The sequence below is a fragment of the Anomalospiza imberbis genome, unplaced genomic scaffold (genome assembly GCF_031753505.1).
Source record: "Anomalospiza imberbis isolate Cuckoo-Finch-1a 21T00152 unplaced genomic scaffold, ASM3175350v1 scaffold_287, whole genome shotgun sequence".
Classification (NCBI taxonomy): domain Eukaryota; kingdom Metazoa; phylum Chordata; class Aves; order Passeriformes; family Viduidae; genus Anomalospiza; species Anomalospiza imberbis.
Genome location: NW_027099911.1, coordinates 22,804 through 35,695, shown reverse-complemented (window position 1 = coordinate 35,695; position 12,892 = coordinate 22,804). Strand labels below are relative to the sequence as shown.

At 63.6% G+C, this 12,892-nt stretch overlaps 1 protein-coding gene across 1 annotated transcript in view; it reads right to left on the bottom strand.

Moving 5' to 3' along the window:
- Positions 1 to 12,892, bottom strand: part of PRR12 (proline rich 12) — a 45,566-nt gene that overhangs the window by 19,575 nt on the left and 13,099 nt on the right. The window contains 13 exon segments of the mRNA XM_068178270.1: positions 1,683 to 1,792; positions 2,377 to 2,628; positions 2,630 to 2,889; positions 6,125 to 6,343; positions 6,345 to 7,007; positions 7,010 to 7,137; positions 7,140 to 7,680; positions 7,683 to 8,018; positions 8,050 to 8,406; positions 8,408 to 8,642; positions 8,644 to 9,141; positions 9,143 to 9,470; positions 11,796 to 11,957. Of these exon segments, the coding sequence (XP_068034371.1) occupies positions 1,683 to 1,792; positions 2,377 to 2,628; positions 2,630 to 2,889; positions 6,125 to 6,343; positions 6,345 to 7,007; positions 7,010 to 7,137; positions 7,140 to 7,680; positions 7,683 to 8,018; positions 8,050 to 8,406; positions 8,408 to 8,642; positions 8,644 to 9,141; positions 9,143 to 9,470; positions 11,796 to 11,957 (4,089 nt within the window).

Genomic DNA, 12,892 nt, shown 5'->3' with positions numbered 1-12,892 from the left:
GGAAAGGGGCATGGGTACCCCAGCAGGTCCTGGAAGGGGAATGGGAAGGGTCATGGGTACCCCAGCAGGTCCTGGAAGGGGAATAGAAGGGGCATGGGTACCCCAGCAGGTCCTGGAAGGGGAATGGGTACCCCAGCAGGTCCTGGAAGGGGAATGGGTACCCCAGCAGGTCCTGGAAGGGGAATAGAAGGGTCATGGGTACCCCAGCAGGTCCTGGAAGGGGAATGGGAAGGGTCATGGGTACCCCAGCAGGTGCTGGAAGGGGCATGGGTACCCCAGCAGGTCCTGGAAGGGGAATGGGTACCCCAGCAGGTGCTGGAAGGGGAATGGAAAGGGTCATGGGTACCCCAGCAGGTCCTGGAAGGGTCATGGGTACCCCAGCAGGTGCTGGAAGGGGAATGGGAAGGGGCATGGGTATCCCAGCAGGTCCTGGAAGGGGCATGGGTACCCCAGCAGGTCCTGGAAGGGGAATGGGTACCCCAGCAGGTGCTGGAAGGGGAATGGAAAGGGTCATGGGTACCCCAGCAGGTCCTGGAAGGGGAATGGGAAGGGTCATGGCTACCCCAGCAGGTCCTGGAAGGGGAACGGGAAGGGTCATGGGTACCCCAGCAGGTCCTGGAAGGGGAATGGGAAGGGTCATGGCTACCCCAGCAGGTGCTGGAAGGGACATGGAAGGGTCCTGGAAGGGTCATGGGTACTCCAGCAGGTCCTGGAAGGGTCATGGGTACCCCAGCAGGTGCTGGAAGGGGAACGGGTACCCCAGCAGGTCCTGGAAGGGGCATGGAAAGGTCCTGGAAGGCGCATGGGTACCCCAGCAGGTCCTGGAAGGTCCCTATGCCCCCCTATGAATCAATGGCAGGTCCTGGAAGGTCCCTATGCACCCCTATGAATCAATGGCAGGTCCTGGAAGGTCCCAATGAACCCTTGGCAGGTCCTGGCAGGGCACCATGAATCCCTGGAAGGTCCTGCAGGTCCCTATGAATCCCTGGAGGCTCTCTATGGATCCTGGCAGGTCCCCATGAAGCCATGGCAGGTCCTGGAAGGTCACCATGAACCCCTGAAATGTCCTCATGAACCCCTGGAAGGTCCTGGAAGGTTCCTGGGAACCCTTGGTAGGTCCCTATGTGGGTCCTGGAAGGTTGCTATGAACCCTGGCAGGTCCTGGAAGGATCTTGGGAACCCCTGGAAGGTCCCTACGAATCAATGGAAGGTCCTGGAAGGTCACCATGAAGCCCTGGAAGGCCCCTATGAACCCTTGGCAAGTCCTGGAAGGTCACCATGAAGCCCTGGATGGTCCTGGAAGGTTTCTAGAAACCCCTGGATACTCTTTATGGGTCCTGGCAGGTCCCTATGAACACCTGGAAGGTCCTGGAAGGTCCATATGAACACTTGGAATGTCTCTATGGGTCCTGGCAGGTCCCTACGAGCCCTTGGCAGGTCCTGGAAGGCACCTATGAACCTTTGGTAAGTCCTGGCAGCTCCCTATGAAGCCCTGGCAGGTCCTGGCAGGTCCCTATGAACCCCTGGCAGGTCCTGGCAGCTCCCTATGAACCCCTGGCAGGTCCTGGCAGCTCCTTATGAATCCCTGGCAGCTCCTAGAAGCTCCCTGTGAACCCCTGGCAGCTCCCTGTGAACCCCTGGCAGGTCCCTATGAACCCCTGGCAGGTCCTGGCAGCTCTCACCGTGCGCCTCGGGGGGCTCCCTGCGCTCGAGGGGCTCGTCCAGCGCCGAGATGGCCGAGCTGATGCTCTTCTGCAGGTCCTGGCAGCTCCCTATGAACCCCTGGCAGCTCCTGGCAGGTCCCTATGAAGCCCTGGCAGGTCCTGGCAGGTCCCTATGAAGCCCTGGCAGGTCCTGGCAGGTCCCTATGAACCGCTGGCAGCTCCTAGAAGCTCCCTGTGAACCCCTGGCAGCTCCCTATGAACCCCTGGCAGGTCCTGGCAGGTTGCTCTGAAGCCCTGGCAGGTCCTGGCAGCTCCCTATGAACCCCTGGCAGCTCCCTATGAACCCATGGCAGGTCCTGGCAGCTCCCTGTGAACCCCTGGCAGGTCCTGGCAGCTCCCTGTGAACCCCTGGCAGGTCCCTATGAACCCCTGGCAGGTCCTGGCAGGTCGCTCTGAACCCCTGGCAGGTCCTGGCAGCTCCCTGTGAACCCCTGGCAGGTCCTGGCAGCTCCCTATGAACCCCTGGCAGGTCCTAGAAGCTCCCTGTGAACCCCTGGCAGGTTGCTCTGAACCCCTGGCAGGTCCTGGCAGGTCCCTATGAACCCCTGGCAGCTCCCTATGAACCCCTGGCAGGTCCTGGAAGGTCCCTATGAACCCCTGGCAGGTCCTGGCAGCTCCCTGTGAACCCCTGGCAGGTCCTGGCAGCTCTCACCGTGCGCCTCGGGGGGCTCCCTGCGCTCGGGGGGGCTCGTCCAGCGCCGAGATGGCCGAGCTGATGCTCTTCTGCAGGTCCTGGTTCTTGCTGACCGAGTCCTCCTCGTCGCTGGAGAACGAGGGCAGCGTCTCCAGGTTCCTCTTGAGCTCCTCGTCCAGGCGCTTGCAGGGCGACGGGCACGCCATCACCAGCCCCTCGCCCTCGCCGCCCTCCAGGGGCCCCCCCCAGCACGCCGGCGGCGAAGCCCTGCGCCGCGCCCGCCTTGGGGGGCTTGCAGGGGCTGCCGGGCGGCGGCTGCCGCTTGCCCGACTTGAGGAAGTCCAGGAAGGAGGCCATGAAGCCCGACTTCACCTCGGGCTGCTTCTCCTCGGCCTCGCGCAGCCGCTGCTTGGCGCGGCTCTGCGACGGCGACGGCTCCGGCGGCGCCTCCGGGAACGGCCCCGGCGCGCCGGGAACGGGGACGGGGCCGGGCACGGGAGAGGGCTCCGGCTTGGACACGGCCAGCTTGATCTGCGGGGGGAATAAAAGAGGATTACTGGTGTGTACTGGTGTGTACTGGTTTGTACTGGTTTGTACTGGTTTGTACTGGGACGCATTGATCCATCCATGGACATGGCCAGCTTGATCTGCGGGGGGAGAAAAGGGGTTACTGGTTTGTACTGGTGTGTACTGGTTTGTACTGGGATACCCTGATCCATCCATGGACACAGCCAGTTTGATCTGCGGGGGGAAAAGAGGGGTTACTGGTTTGTACTGGTTTGTACTGGGACGCATTGATCCATCCATAACCCCCCATGGACACGGCCAGCTTGATCTGCGGGGAGAGAAAAGGGGTTACTGGTTTGTACTGGTTTGTACTGGGATACCCTGACCCATCCATGGACACGGCCAGCTTGATCTGCAGGGGGAGAAAAGGGGTTACTGGTTTGTACTGGTTTGTACTGGTTTGTACTGGTTTGTACTGGGATGCATTGATCCATCCATGGACACGGCCAGCTTGATCTGCGGGGGGAGAAAAGGGGTTACTGGTTTGTACTGGTTTCTACTGGTTTGTACTGGGATGCATTGATCTAACTGTCACCACCCCATGGACACAGCCAGTTTGATCTGGGGGGGTCAGGAGGCTCCAGTATGGACCAGTTTGGACCAGTATGGACCAGTTTGGACCAGTATGGACCAGTTTGGACCAGTATGGACCAGTACGGACCAGTATGGATCAGTATGGACCAGTTTGGACCAGTTTGGATCAGTATGGACCAGTATGGACCAGTATGGACCAGTTTGGACCAGTATGGACCAGTTTGGACCAGTTTGGACCAGTTTGGACCAGTATGGACCAGTATGGACCAGTTACCCCCAGTGACCCCTCCTCAACCCCCTTGGACACACTCATTGTGATCTGCGGGGGGGGGGACCCCAATTTTGGGGAATTTTGGATCATTCTGAGAACCCCAAAGCCCTCAAAACCCCCCAAATCCCAATTTTGGGGAATTTTGGATCATTCTGAGAACCCCAAACCCCTCAAAACTCCAATTTTGGGTCACTTTGGACCATTCTGAGCACACCAAACTCCCCCAAACCTCCCAAAACCCCAATTTTGGGGAATTTTGGATCATTCTGAGAACCCCAAAGCCCTCAAAACCCCCCAAACCCCAATTGTGGGTCACATTGGACCATTCTGAGCACACTTAAAACCCAAAACCCCAATTTTGGATCATTTTGGGACCATTCTGAGAACACTTGAACCCCAAAACCCCGATTTTGGGGAATTTTGGGACCATCCCAAGCACACCAAACCCCCCAAAACCCTGATTTTGGGGAATTTTGGATCATTCTGAGCACACTTAAACCCCAAATCCCCAATTTTGGGTCACTTTGGACCAACCTGAGCACACCAAACTCCCCCAAACCCCCGAAAACCCCAATTTTGGGTCACTTTGGACCATTCTGAGCACCCCAAATCTCCCCAAAACCCCAATTTTGGACCATTCTGAGCACACCAAATCTCCCCAAAACCCCAATTTTGGGGAATTTTGGACCATCCTGAGCACACTTAAACCCCAAAACCCCAATTTTGGGTCACTTTGGACCATCCTGAGCAACCCAAATCCCCCCAAACCCCCCAAAACCCCAATTTTGGACCACTCTGAGCACACTTAAACCCCAAAACCCCAATTTTGGGTCACTTTGGACCATTCTGAGCACCCCAAACCCCCCAAAACCGCGATTTTTGGTCATTTTGGACCATCCCGAGCACACCAAACCCCCCAAACCCCAATTCTGGGTCATTTTAGGACCATTTGAAGCACATTTAAACCCCCAAACCCCAATTTGGGGTCATTTCGGGACCATCCCGAGCACACCAAACCCCCCCAAACCCCGATTTTGGGTCATTTCGGACCATCCCGAGCACACCAAACACCCCAAAACCCCAATTTTGGGTCATTTTGGACCATTCCGAGCACACCAAACCCCCCAAAAACCCCGATTTTTGGTCATTTTGGACCATCCCGAGCACACCAAACCCCCCAAACACCAATTCTGGGTCATTTTAGGACCATTTGAAGCACATTTAACCCCCCCAAACCCCAATTTGGGGTCATTTCGGGACCATCCCGAGCACACCAAACCCCCCCAAACCCCAATTTTGGGTCACTTTGGGACCATCCCGAGCACACCAAACCCCCCAAAAACCCGATTTTGGATCATTTTAGGACCATTTGAAGCACATTTAACCCCCCCGGGGTCATTTCGGGACCATCCCGAGCACACCAAACCCCCCCAAACCCCAATTCTGGGTCATTTTAGGACCATTTGAAGCACATTTAACCCCCCCAAACCCCAATTTGGGGTCATTTCGGGACCATCCCGATCACACCAAACCCTCCAAACCCCAATTTTGGGTCATTTTGAACCATTCCAAGCACACCAAACCCCCCCAAACCCTGATTTTGGGTCATTTTAGGACCATTTGAAGCACATTTAAACCCCCCCAAACCCAAATTTGGGGTCATTTCGGGACCATTCCGAACACACCAAATCCTCCAAACCCCAATTTTGGGTCACTTTGGGACCATCCCGAGCACACCAAACCCCCAAAACCCCGATTTTTGGTCATTTTAGGACCATTTTAAGCACATTTAACCCCCCCGGGGTCATTTCGGGACCATTCCGAACACACCAAACCCCCCCAAACTCCAATTTTGGAGCATTTTAGCACCATTTGAAGCACATTTAACCCCTCAAACCCCAATTTGGGGTCATTTCGGGACCATCCCGAGCACACCAAACCCCCCAAACCCCAATTCTGGGTCATTTTAGGACCATTTTAAGCACATTTAACCCCCCCGGGGTCATTTCGGGACCATCCCGAGCACACCAAACCCCCCCAAACTCCAATTTTGGATCATTTTAGCACCATTTGAAGCACATTTAACCCCTCAAACCCCAATTTGGGGTCATTTTGGACCATCCCAAGCACACCAAACCCCCCCAAACCCCGATTTAGGGTCGTTTTAGGACCATTTGAAGCACATTTAACCCCACCAAACCCAAATTTTGAGTCACTTTGGGACCATCCCGAGCACACCAAACCCCCCAAAACCCAGATTTTTGGTCATTTTGGACCATCCCGAGCACACCAAACCCCCCAAAACCCAGATTTTTGGTCATTTTGGACCATCCCGAGCACACCAAACCCCCCCAAACCCCGATTTGGGGTCATTTTAGGACCACACCCTCTCACCTTGAGCGGCCGGAGCGGCTCCATCCCCTCTCCGTCCTCCGTGCCCTTCTTGCCCCGTCCCCTGCCCCGGCCCCGCGGCCTCTTGGCTCCCTCGGGGAAGCCGGGCGGCTCCAGGGGCCGGATCCTCGGCCTGCCCCGGGGCCGGGGGGGCCCTTCCCGCTTGGGCTTGGTGGGTTTGCGGCCGCGCTTCTTGGGAGCGGGGGTGGGCGCCGGGGTGGGGACAGAAGTCGATGTCGCCCATGGGGGTGAGAGGTGGCCGGCGGCAGCTGGAGATGAGGTCGGGCAGCAGGTCCGGGAGCCGCCGCGAGTTGAGGCGGATGTCGGCGGGCACGTCGGCTTTATCCTCGTCGTCCTCGAACTCGTACTCCTGCGCGTAGGTTTTTTTGGGGGGTGGGAAGGGGTCCCGCTTGCGCAGCAGGTGGAAGGATGACGTTTTCAGCAGCTTCTTGGGTTTGGAGGAGCAGAATAAAGGGGTGCTGAGAGGCGGGGGAGGGGGTTTGGGACCCCCGTCGCCGGTGCTCTGGATTAAGCCCAGCGGTTCCGCGTTCACCGTGGAGGGCAACTCGTGCTTGGGGGGCTCCAGCCCCAGCTGGGGGGGGTCCCCAGCGGCCCCCCCGTCCTGCGGGCAGAACGAGGGGTAGCTCTGCCCCATATCGTAGGGAGGGGGCGGTTTCATCCCCTCGGGCCGCGCCTCCAGCCCGGCGGCGTTGGCGCTGCCTTCCTCCTCCTCCTCCTCGCTGGGCTTGGGGAAATCCTCGGGCGGGGGGCCGAACATGTCCTCCATGCCGGGGAAGAAGCCGCGGTCCTCGTCCTGCAGCAGAGCGTCCGGGAAGCAGATGGAGGTGAGGGGCACGAAACGCCCCTTGCCCCCCGCGGGCTCCCCCCTTCCGAAAACTGGTCCTTGGCTTCGGGGGGCACGGCCGGGACCCCCCCCTCGGGGTCCAGCAGGTGCCCAGGTGGTCCCTGCACGCCCGCGCTCTGCCCCAGGTGCGGTTCCAAGCCCAAGGGGGGCCCAAGAAGTCCTGGATTTCCTGGGGAGGGGGCAACACCTCCATGGAGTCGGGGGGCAGCGGCGGCGGGGCCTGGGGGTCCAGCCCTTGCGAGCGCACCTGGTGCAGGTGAGCTTCCAGCAGCAGCTGCGGGGACGGGGCGGCCGGAGGGGCCGGGGCGGCCGAGGGGGCGGCGGGGGGCGGCGGAGGAGGCGGCGGCGGGGGCGGCATCCTCTGCTGCTCCAGCAGGTGAACGTCCAGCGGGGGCCTCGCCTTGGGGCCGGGCGTGCAGCTGGCTCTGGGTGTGGTGAGCACCGAGGGCAGCAGCGACCCCCCAAGCTCCGGGGAGGGGTCCAGCAGGAGGTTGTGGGGCTCCAGCGGGGGCCCCTCGCCCACCAGCCGCCCGTGCTCGGGGGTTTTGGGCAGGTACGAGTGCGGCGGCGGCGGCTGGCCCAGCTCCTTGCCGCCGGACAGGTGCTCGGGCGGCTTCTTCAGCTCGTACGTGTCCAGCGTGGGCGGCGGCTGGTGGCCGTAGTGGACCACCGAGGTGGCCGCCACCTCGCCGCCCCCTCCTCCTCCGCTGGCCCCCCGAATTCTTTGCCTCTCTCCGGCTTCTTCTTCTCCTTGAGCAGCGCCAGCTCCAGCGGCGCCTCCAGGTTGGAGTTGGGCCGGATGACGCTCTGCAGCTGGTAGCGCTCCTCCTTGCCCAGCGCCCCGCCGTAGCCCCCCAGAGTTTTGGGGCGCTCCTCGCAGCCCCCCAGCCCCTCTCGGGGCGGGCTGGGCGCCTGCAGCAGGTGCTGGATCAGGAAATCCTCGTCCTCGCTGCGCTCCGCCGCCAGCAGCTCCGCCTCGCCTTTGGCCCCCTTGCCGAAACTCGGGGGTGCCCCCGGCGGGGCGGGGGGCGGCTGCCGCTCGAGCCCCCCCGCCCGGAGCAGCCCCGTAGCCCTGCGGGGCCATGAAGGACGGCGACAGCACCGAGCCCAGGTACTTCTGCGACTGGCCCGGGGACGCGCCGCTCTGCGGCCGGGCGGCCGGCGGCGACTGCAGCGGGCGGATGATGGGCGACGGGCTGGACCCCCCCAGGCCGGCGTAGGGCAGCGGCGGCCCGGGCATGGCGGGCGAGTGGCCGGTGCTGTAGGTCAGCGAGGGGCTGGCGGTGGGCAAGCCCTGCGAGGGGGCCGGCGGCCCGTAGCCCCCCGCTTGTCCCCCCTCGGGCTGGACGCCGTAGGGCAACGCCTGCAGCTGCTCGGGCGAGTAGGTGCCCGCGCCGCTGACGCAGGGCTGTAGCCCCCCTTGCCCGCCGGCTTGCCCCCCGCCCTGGTAGCCGCCGGCTTTGCCGCCCATGTCCCCCCCCTGCCCTCCGCTGAACCCCGCCGCGGGCTGCGCCGCCCCCCGCCAGGCTTTGGGGCGCCCCGGGCGCGTTGTAGCCGGGGGCTCCCCCCATGGCTAGCAGGCTCTGCGGGGGCTGGCCCGGCGAGTAGGCCGGCGACTGGCTGGCGATGACGGAGCTGGGCTTGGGCGTGCTGGGGCGTGTAGCTGCTCTGGCACTTGGGCGTGTTGGTGGAGCGCGGCGGCTGCCGCGACGCCGAGTAGCTCTTGGACTTGCCGCCGTTGCCGCCGCCCGCGCCGCCGTTGCCCGCCGCGCCGGCGGCGCCGCCGGAGTAGCCCGGCGACTGGATGATGGGCCGGTAGCCCGGCTCGGGGCGCGGCGCGGCGGGCGCGGCCTTGGGGGGCTGCTGCGAGCCCTCGGAGCTGGCGGGCGACTGCTCGCCCAGCGGGCTGCAGGACAGCGGGGCGCGGTGAGCGGGCACCTGCTGGTAGGAGCCGCCGCAGCTCAGGTAGTGCTGCAAGCCCGGCGCCGGCGGCAACTGCGGCTGTGCCGCGCCGGGCCGCTGGTAGTGCTTGATGACGCTGTCCTGTCGCGATATGGCGCGATCGCCGCCGCCCGCCGCGTTGGCGCCGCCGAAAACGGGCGCGTTGTAGAGCTGAGGGGGCTGCTCGGTGGCGGCCAGCAGGTTTGAACTGGGACGAACTGGGAGCGGGCCGGTACGGAGGGGTCTGGGCGGGCAGCGCCGAGCCCAGCACGGCCGAGCCCAGGCGGTCGAAGCCCAGCGAGGAGGGCACGGCGGGCTGCGTGGGTTTGATGTGCAGCAGCGGGTCGTGGGGGGACAGCAGCCCGTTGGAGCCGGGGCTGAAGGCGGCCTCGGGGAGGCTCAGCGGGGATCCCACCGGGAAGCTGCGGCCGCCGAAGGACGCCGGGTGCTGGTAGGGGCCGAGCGCCGACGAGGACGGGAAGGTGCCCGAGCCGGGAAGGGCTCCCGAGATGAAGAGTTCGGCCGGAGCTGGAGTGTGCATGGCTGCCGAGGGGCGAAACGACGGGGTGAGGGCGCAGGAGAGAGGGGAAGGGGACTGGGGGGAGTGGGGGCACCCAGGAGACACCCCCAGGGGGGAGTGGGGACACCCAGGTACACGTGGGGACCCTATTTGGGGAGGGGGGACACCCCCAGGGTGACTGGGGGTCACCCAGGTACAAGTGGGGACCCCATTAGGGTAGGGGGGACACCCCCAGGGTGAGTGGGGGACACCCAGGTACACGTGGGGACCCCATTAGGGTAGGGGGGACACCCCCAGGGGGAGTGGGGACACCCAAGTACACGTGGGGACCCCCCCTATTTGAGGAGGGGGGGACACCCCCAGGGTGAGTGGGGGACACCCAGGTACAAGTGGGGACCCCATTAGGGGTAGGGGGGACACCCCCGGGGTGAGTGGGGGACACCCAGGTACACGTGGGGACCCCATTTGGGGAGGGGGGACACCCCCAGGGTGAGTGGGGGACACCCAGGTACACGTGGGGACCCTATTTGAGGAGGGGGGACACCCCCAGGGTGAGTGGGGGACACCCAGGTACAAGTGGGGACCCCATTAGGGTAGGGGGGACACCCCCAGGGGGAGTGGGGACACCCAAGTACACGTGGGGACCCTATTTGAGGAGGGGGGGACACCCCCAGGGTGACTGGGGGACACCCAGGTACACGTGGGGACCCCATTAGGGTAGGGGGGACACCCCCCAGGGTGACTGGGGGACACCCAGGTACAAGTGGGGACCCTATTTGGGGAGGGGGCAACAGCCTTGGGCAGAGTGGGGACACTCCTGGGGTCCTCTCCCCAAATGGGGTCCCCACTTGTCACCCTGGTACAAACGGGGACCCCATTTGAGGAGGGGGGGACACCCCCAGGGGGAGTGGGGACACCCAGGTACATGTGGGGACCCTATTAGGGGAGGGGGGACACCCCCAGGGTGACTGGGGGACACCCAGGTACACGTGGGGACCCCATTAGGGTAGGGGGGACACCCCCGGGGTGAGTGGGGGACACCCAGGTACATGTGGGGACCCTATTTGGGTAGGGGGGACACCCCCAGGGGGAGTGGGGACACCCAAGTACACGTGGGGACCCTATTTGAGGAGGGGGGACACCCCCAGGGTGACTGGGGGCCACCCAGGTACACGTGGGGACCCTATTTGGGGAGGGGGCAACAGCCTTGGGCAGAATGGGGACACTCCTGGGGTCCTCTCCCCAAATGGGGTCCCCACTTGTCACCCTGGTACAAACGGGGACCCCATTTGAGGAGGGGGGACACCCCCAGGGGGAGTGGGGACACCCAGGTACACGTGGGGACCCCATTAGGGTAGGTGGGACACCCCCAGGGTGAGTGGGGGACACCCAGGTACAAGTGGGGACCCCATTAGGGTAGGGGGGACACCCCTGGGGTGACTGGGGGACACCCAGGTACAAGTGGGGACCCCCCCCAGGGGTAAAATGGGGACACCCCCAGGGTGAGTGGGGACACCCAGGTACATGTGGGGACCCCATTAGGGTAGGGGGGACACCCCCAGGGTGAGTGGGGGACACCCAGGTACAAGTGGGGACCCCCCCAGGGGTAAATGGGGACACCCCCAGGGTGAGTGGAGACCCCTGGGGTAAGGAGAAGGAGCCTGGGCTAAGTTGGGACCCCCTCAGTGCAGAACAAACCCCCACGAAGACAAAATCAGGACCCCCTCCCAGTGAGAAATTAAATTAAAACCCTCCCCAAAACCAGGGCAGCATAAAGAGCCCCCCCAAAAAAAGCCCCCTGACCCACCAGTCTGCCAGGAAGGGGCGCAGAACTGGGACAACCCCCCACCACCCCATGAAAGCCCCCAGACCCACCAGTCTGCCAGGAAGGGGTGCGGAACTGGGATAACCCCCTCCCCATGAAAGCCCCCAGACCCACCAGTCTGCCAGGAAGGGGCGCAGAACTGGGACAGCCCCCCACCACCCCATGAAAGCCCCCAGACCCACCAGTCTGCCAGGAGGGCGTGCGGAACTGGGACAACCCGCCACCACCCCATGAAAGCCCCCAGACCCACCAGTCTGCCAGGAAGGGGCACAGAACTGGGAGAACCCCCCACCACCCCATGAAAGCCCCCAGACCCACCAGTCTGCCAGGAAGTGGCGCAGAACTGGGAGAACCCCCCAGCACCCCATGAAAGCCCCCAGACCCACCAGTCTGCCAGGAGGGCGTGCGGAACTGGGACAACCCCCCACCACCCCATGAAAGCCCCCAGACCCACCAGTCTGCCAGGAAGGGGCGCAGAACTGGGGATAACCCCCCACCACCCCATGAAAGCCCCCAGACCCACCAGTCTGCCAGGAGGGCGTGCGGAACTGGGACAGGAGGGACGAGGCCGAGGGTCCGGGCTGGGGTCCCCGTGACTCCAGCGCCGAGATCAGGTTCATGACGGAGGCGTCGGGGGCCGCGCCCCCCGCGTGGTGCAGCCCGGTCTCGAAGAGCCCCGACAGCCCTGGGGACACGGGGACAGCTTGGGGACAGCTCGGGGACAGCTCAGGGACACCTGGGGACACCTCGGGGACACCTCGGGGACACCTGGGGGATGTGGGGACAGCTTGGGGACAGCTTGGGGACACCTGGGGCCACTGCAGGCGTCACCCCCACAAGGACACGGAGGGAACTGAGGGGACAGTTTGGGGTGAGCTCGAGGGGAGCAGCCCTGGGGACACCTCGGGGACACCTGGGGACACCTCGGGGACACCTGGGGACACCGCGGGGACACCTGGGGACACCTCGGGGACACCTGGGGACACCTCGGGGACACCTGGGGGATGTGGGAACACCTGGGGACACCTCGGGGATGCCTTGGGGACACCTGGGGACACCTGGGGGATGTGGGAACACCTGGGGACAGCCCGGGGACACCAGGGGACAGCTCGGGGACACCTGGGGACACCTCGGGGACACCTGGGGGATGTGGGAACACCTGGGGACACCTCGGGGACACCTTGGGGACACCTGGGGACAGCTCGGGGACACCTTGGGGACAGCTGGGGACACCTCGGGGACAGCTGGGGACACCTCGGGGACACATGGGGACACCTCGGGGACAGCTCGGGGACGCCTGGGGGATGTGGGGACACCGCGGGCGCGACGTTGACGGGGTCGGGGTGAGGTGGGGACACGGCAGCAAAGGGCGGCAGTGGCACAGGGTTGGGGTGACAAAGGTGGGAGGTTTTGGGGCGAGGGGATGGCAAACGGGATGTGACAAAAATGGGGGAAAGGAAGGGAAAATGGGGGAAATGCGAGGGGGTAAAGGGGGGAAATGTGAGGGAAAAAGGGGGAAATATGAGGGAAAAAGGGGGGAAATGTGAGGGAAAAAGGGGGGAAATGTGAGGGAAAAAGGGGGGAAATGCGACTGGGAAAAGGGGGGAAATGTGGGGGAAA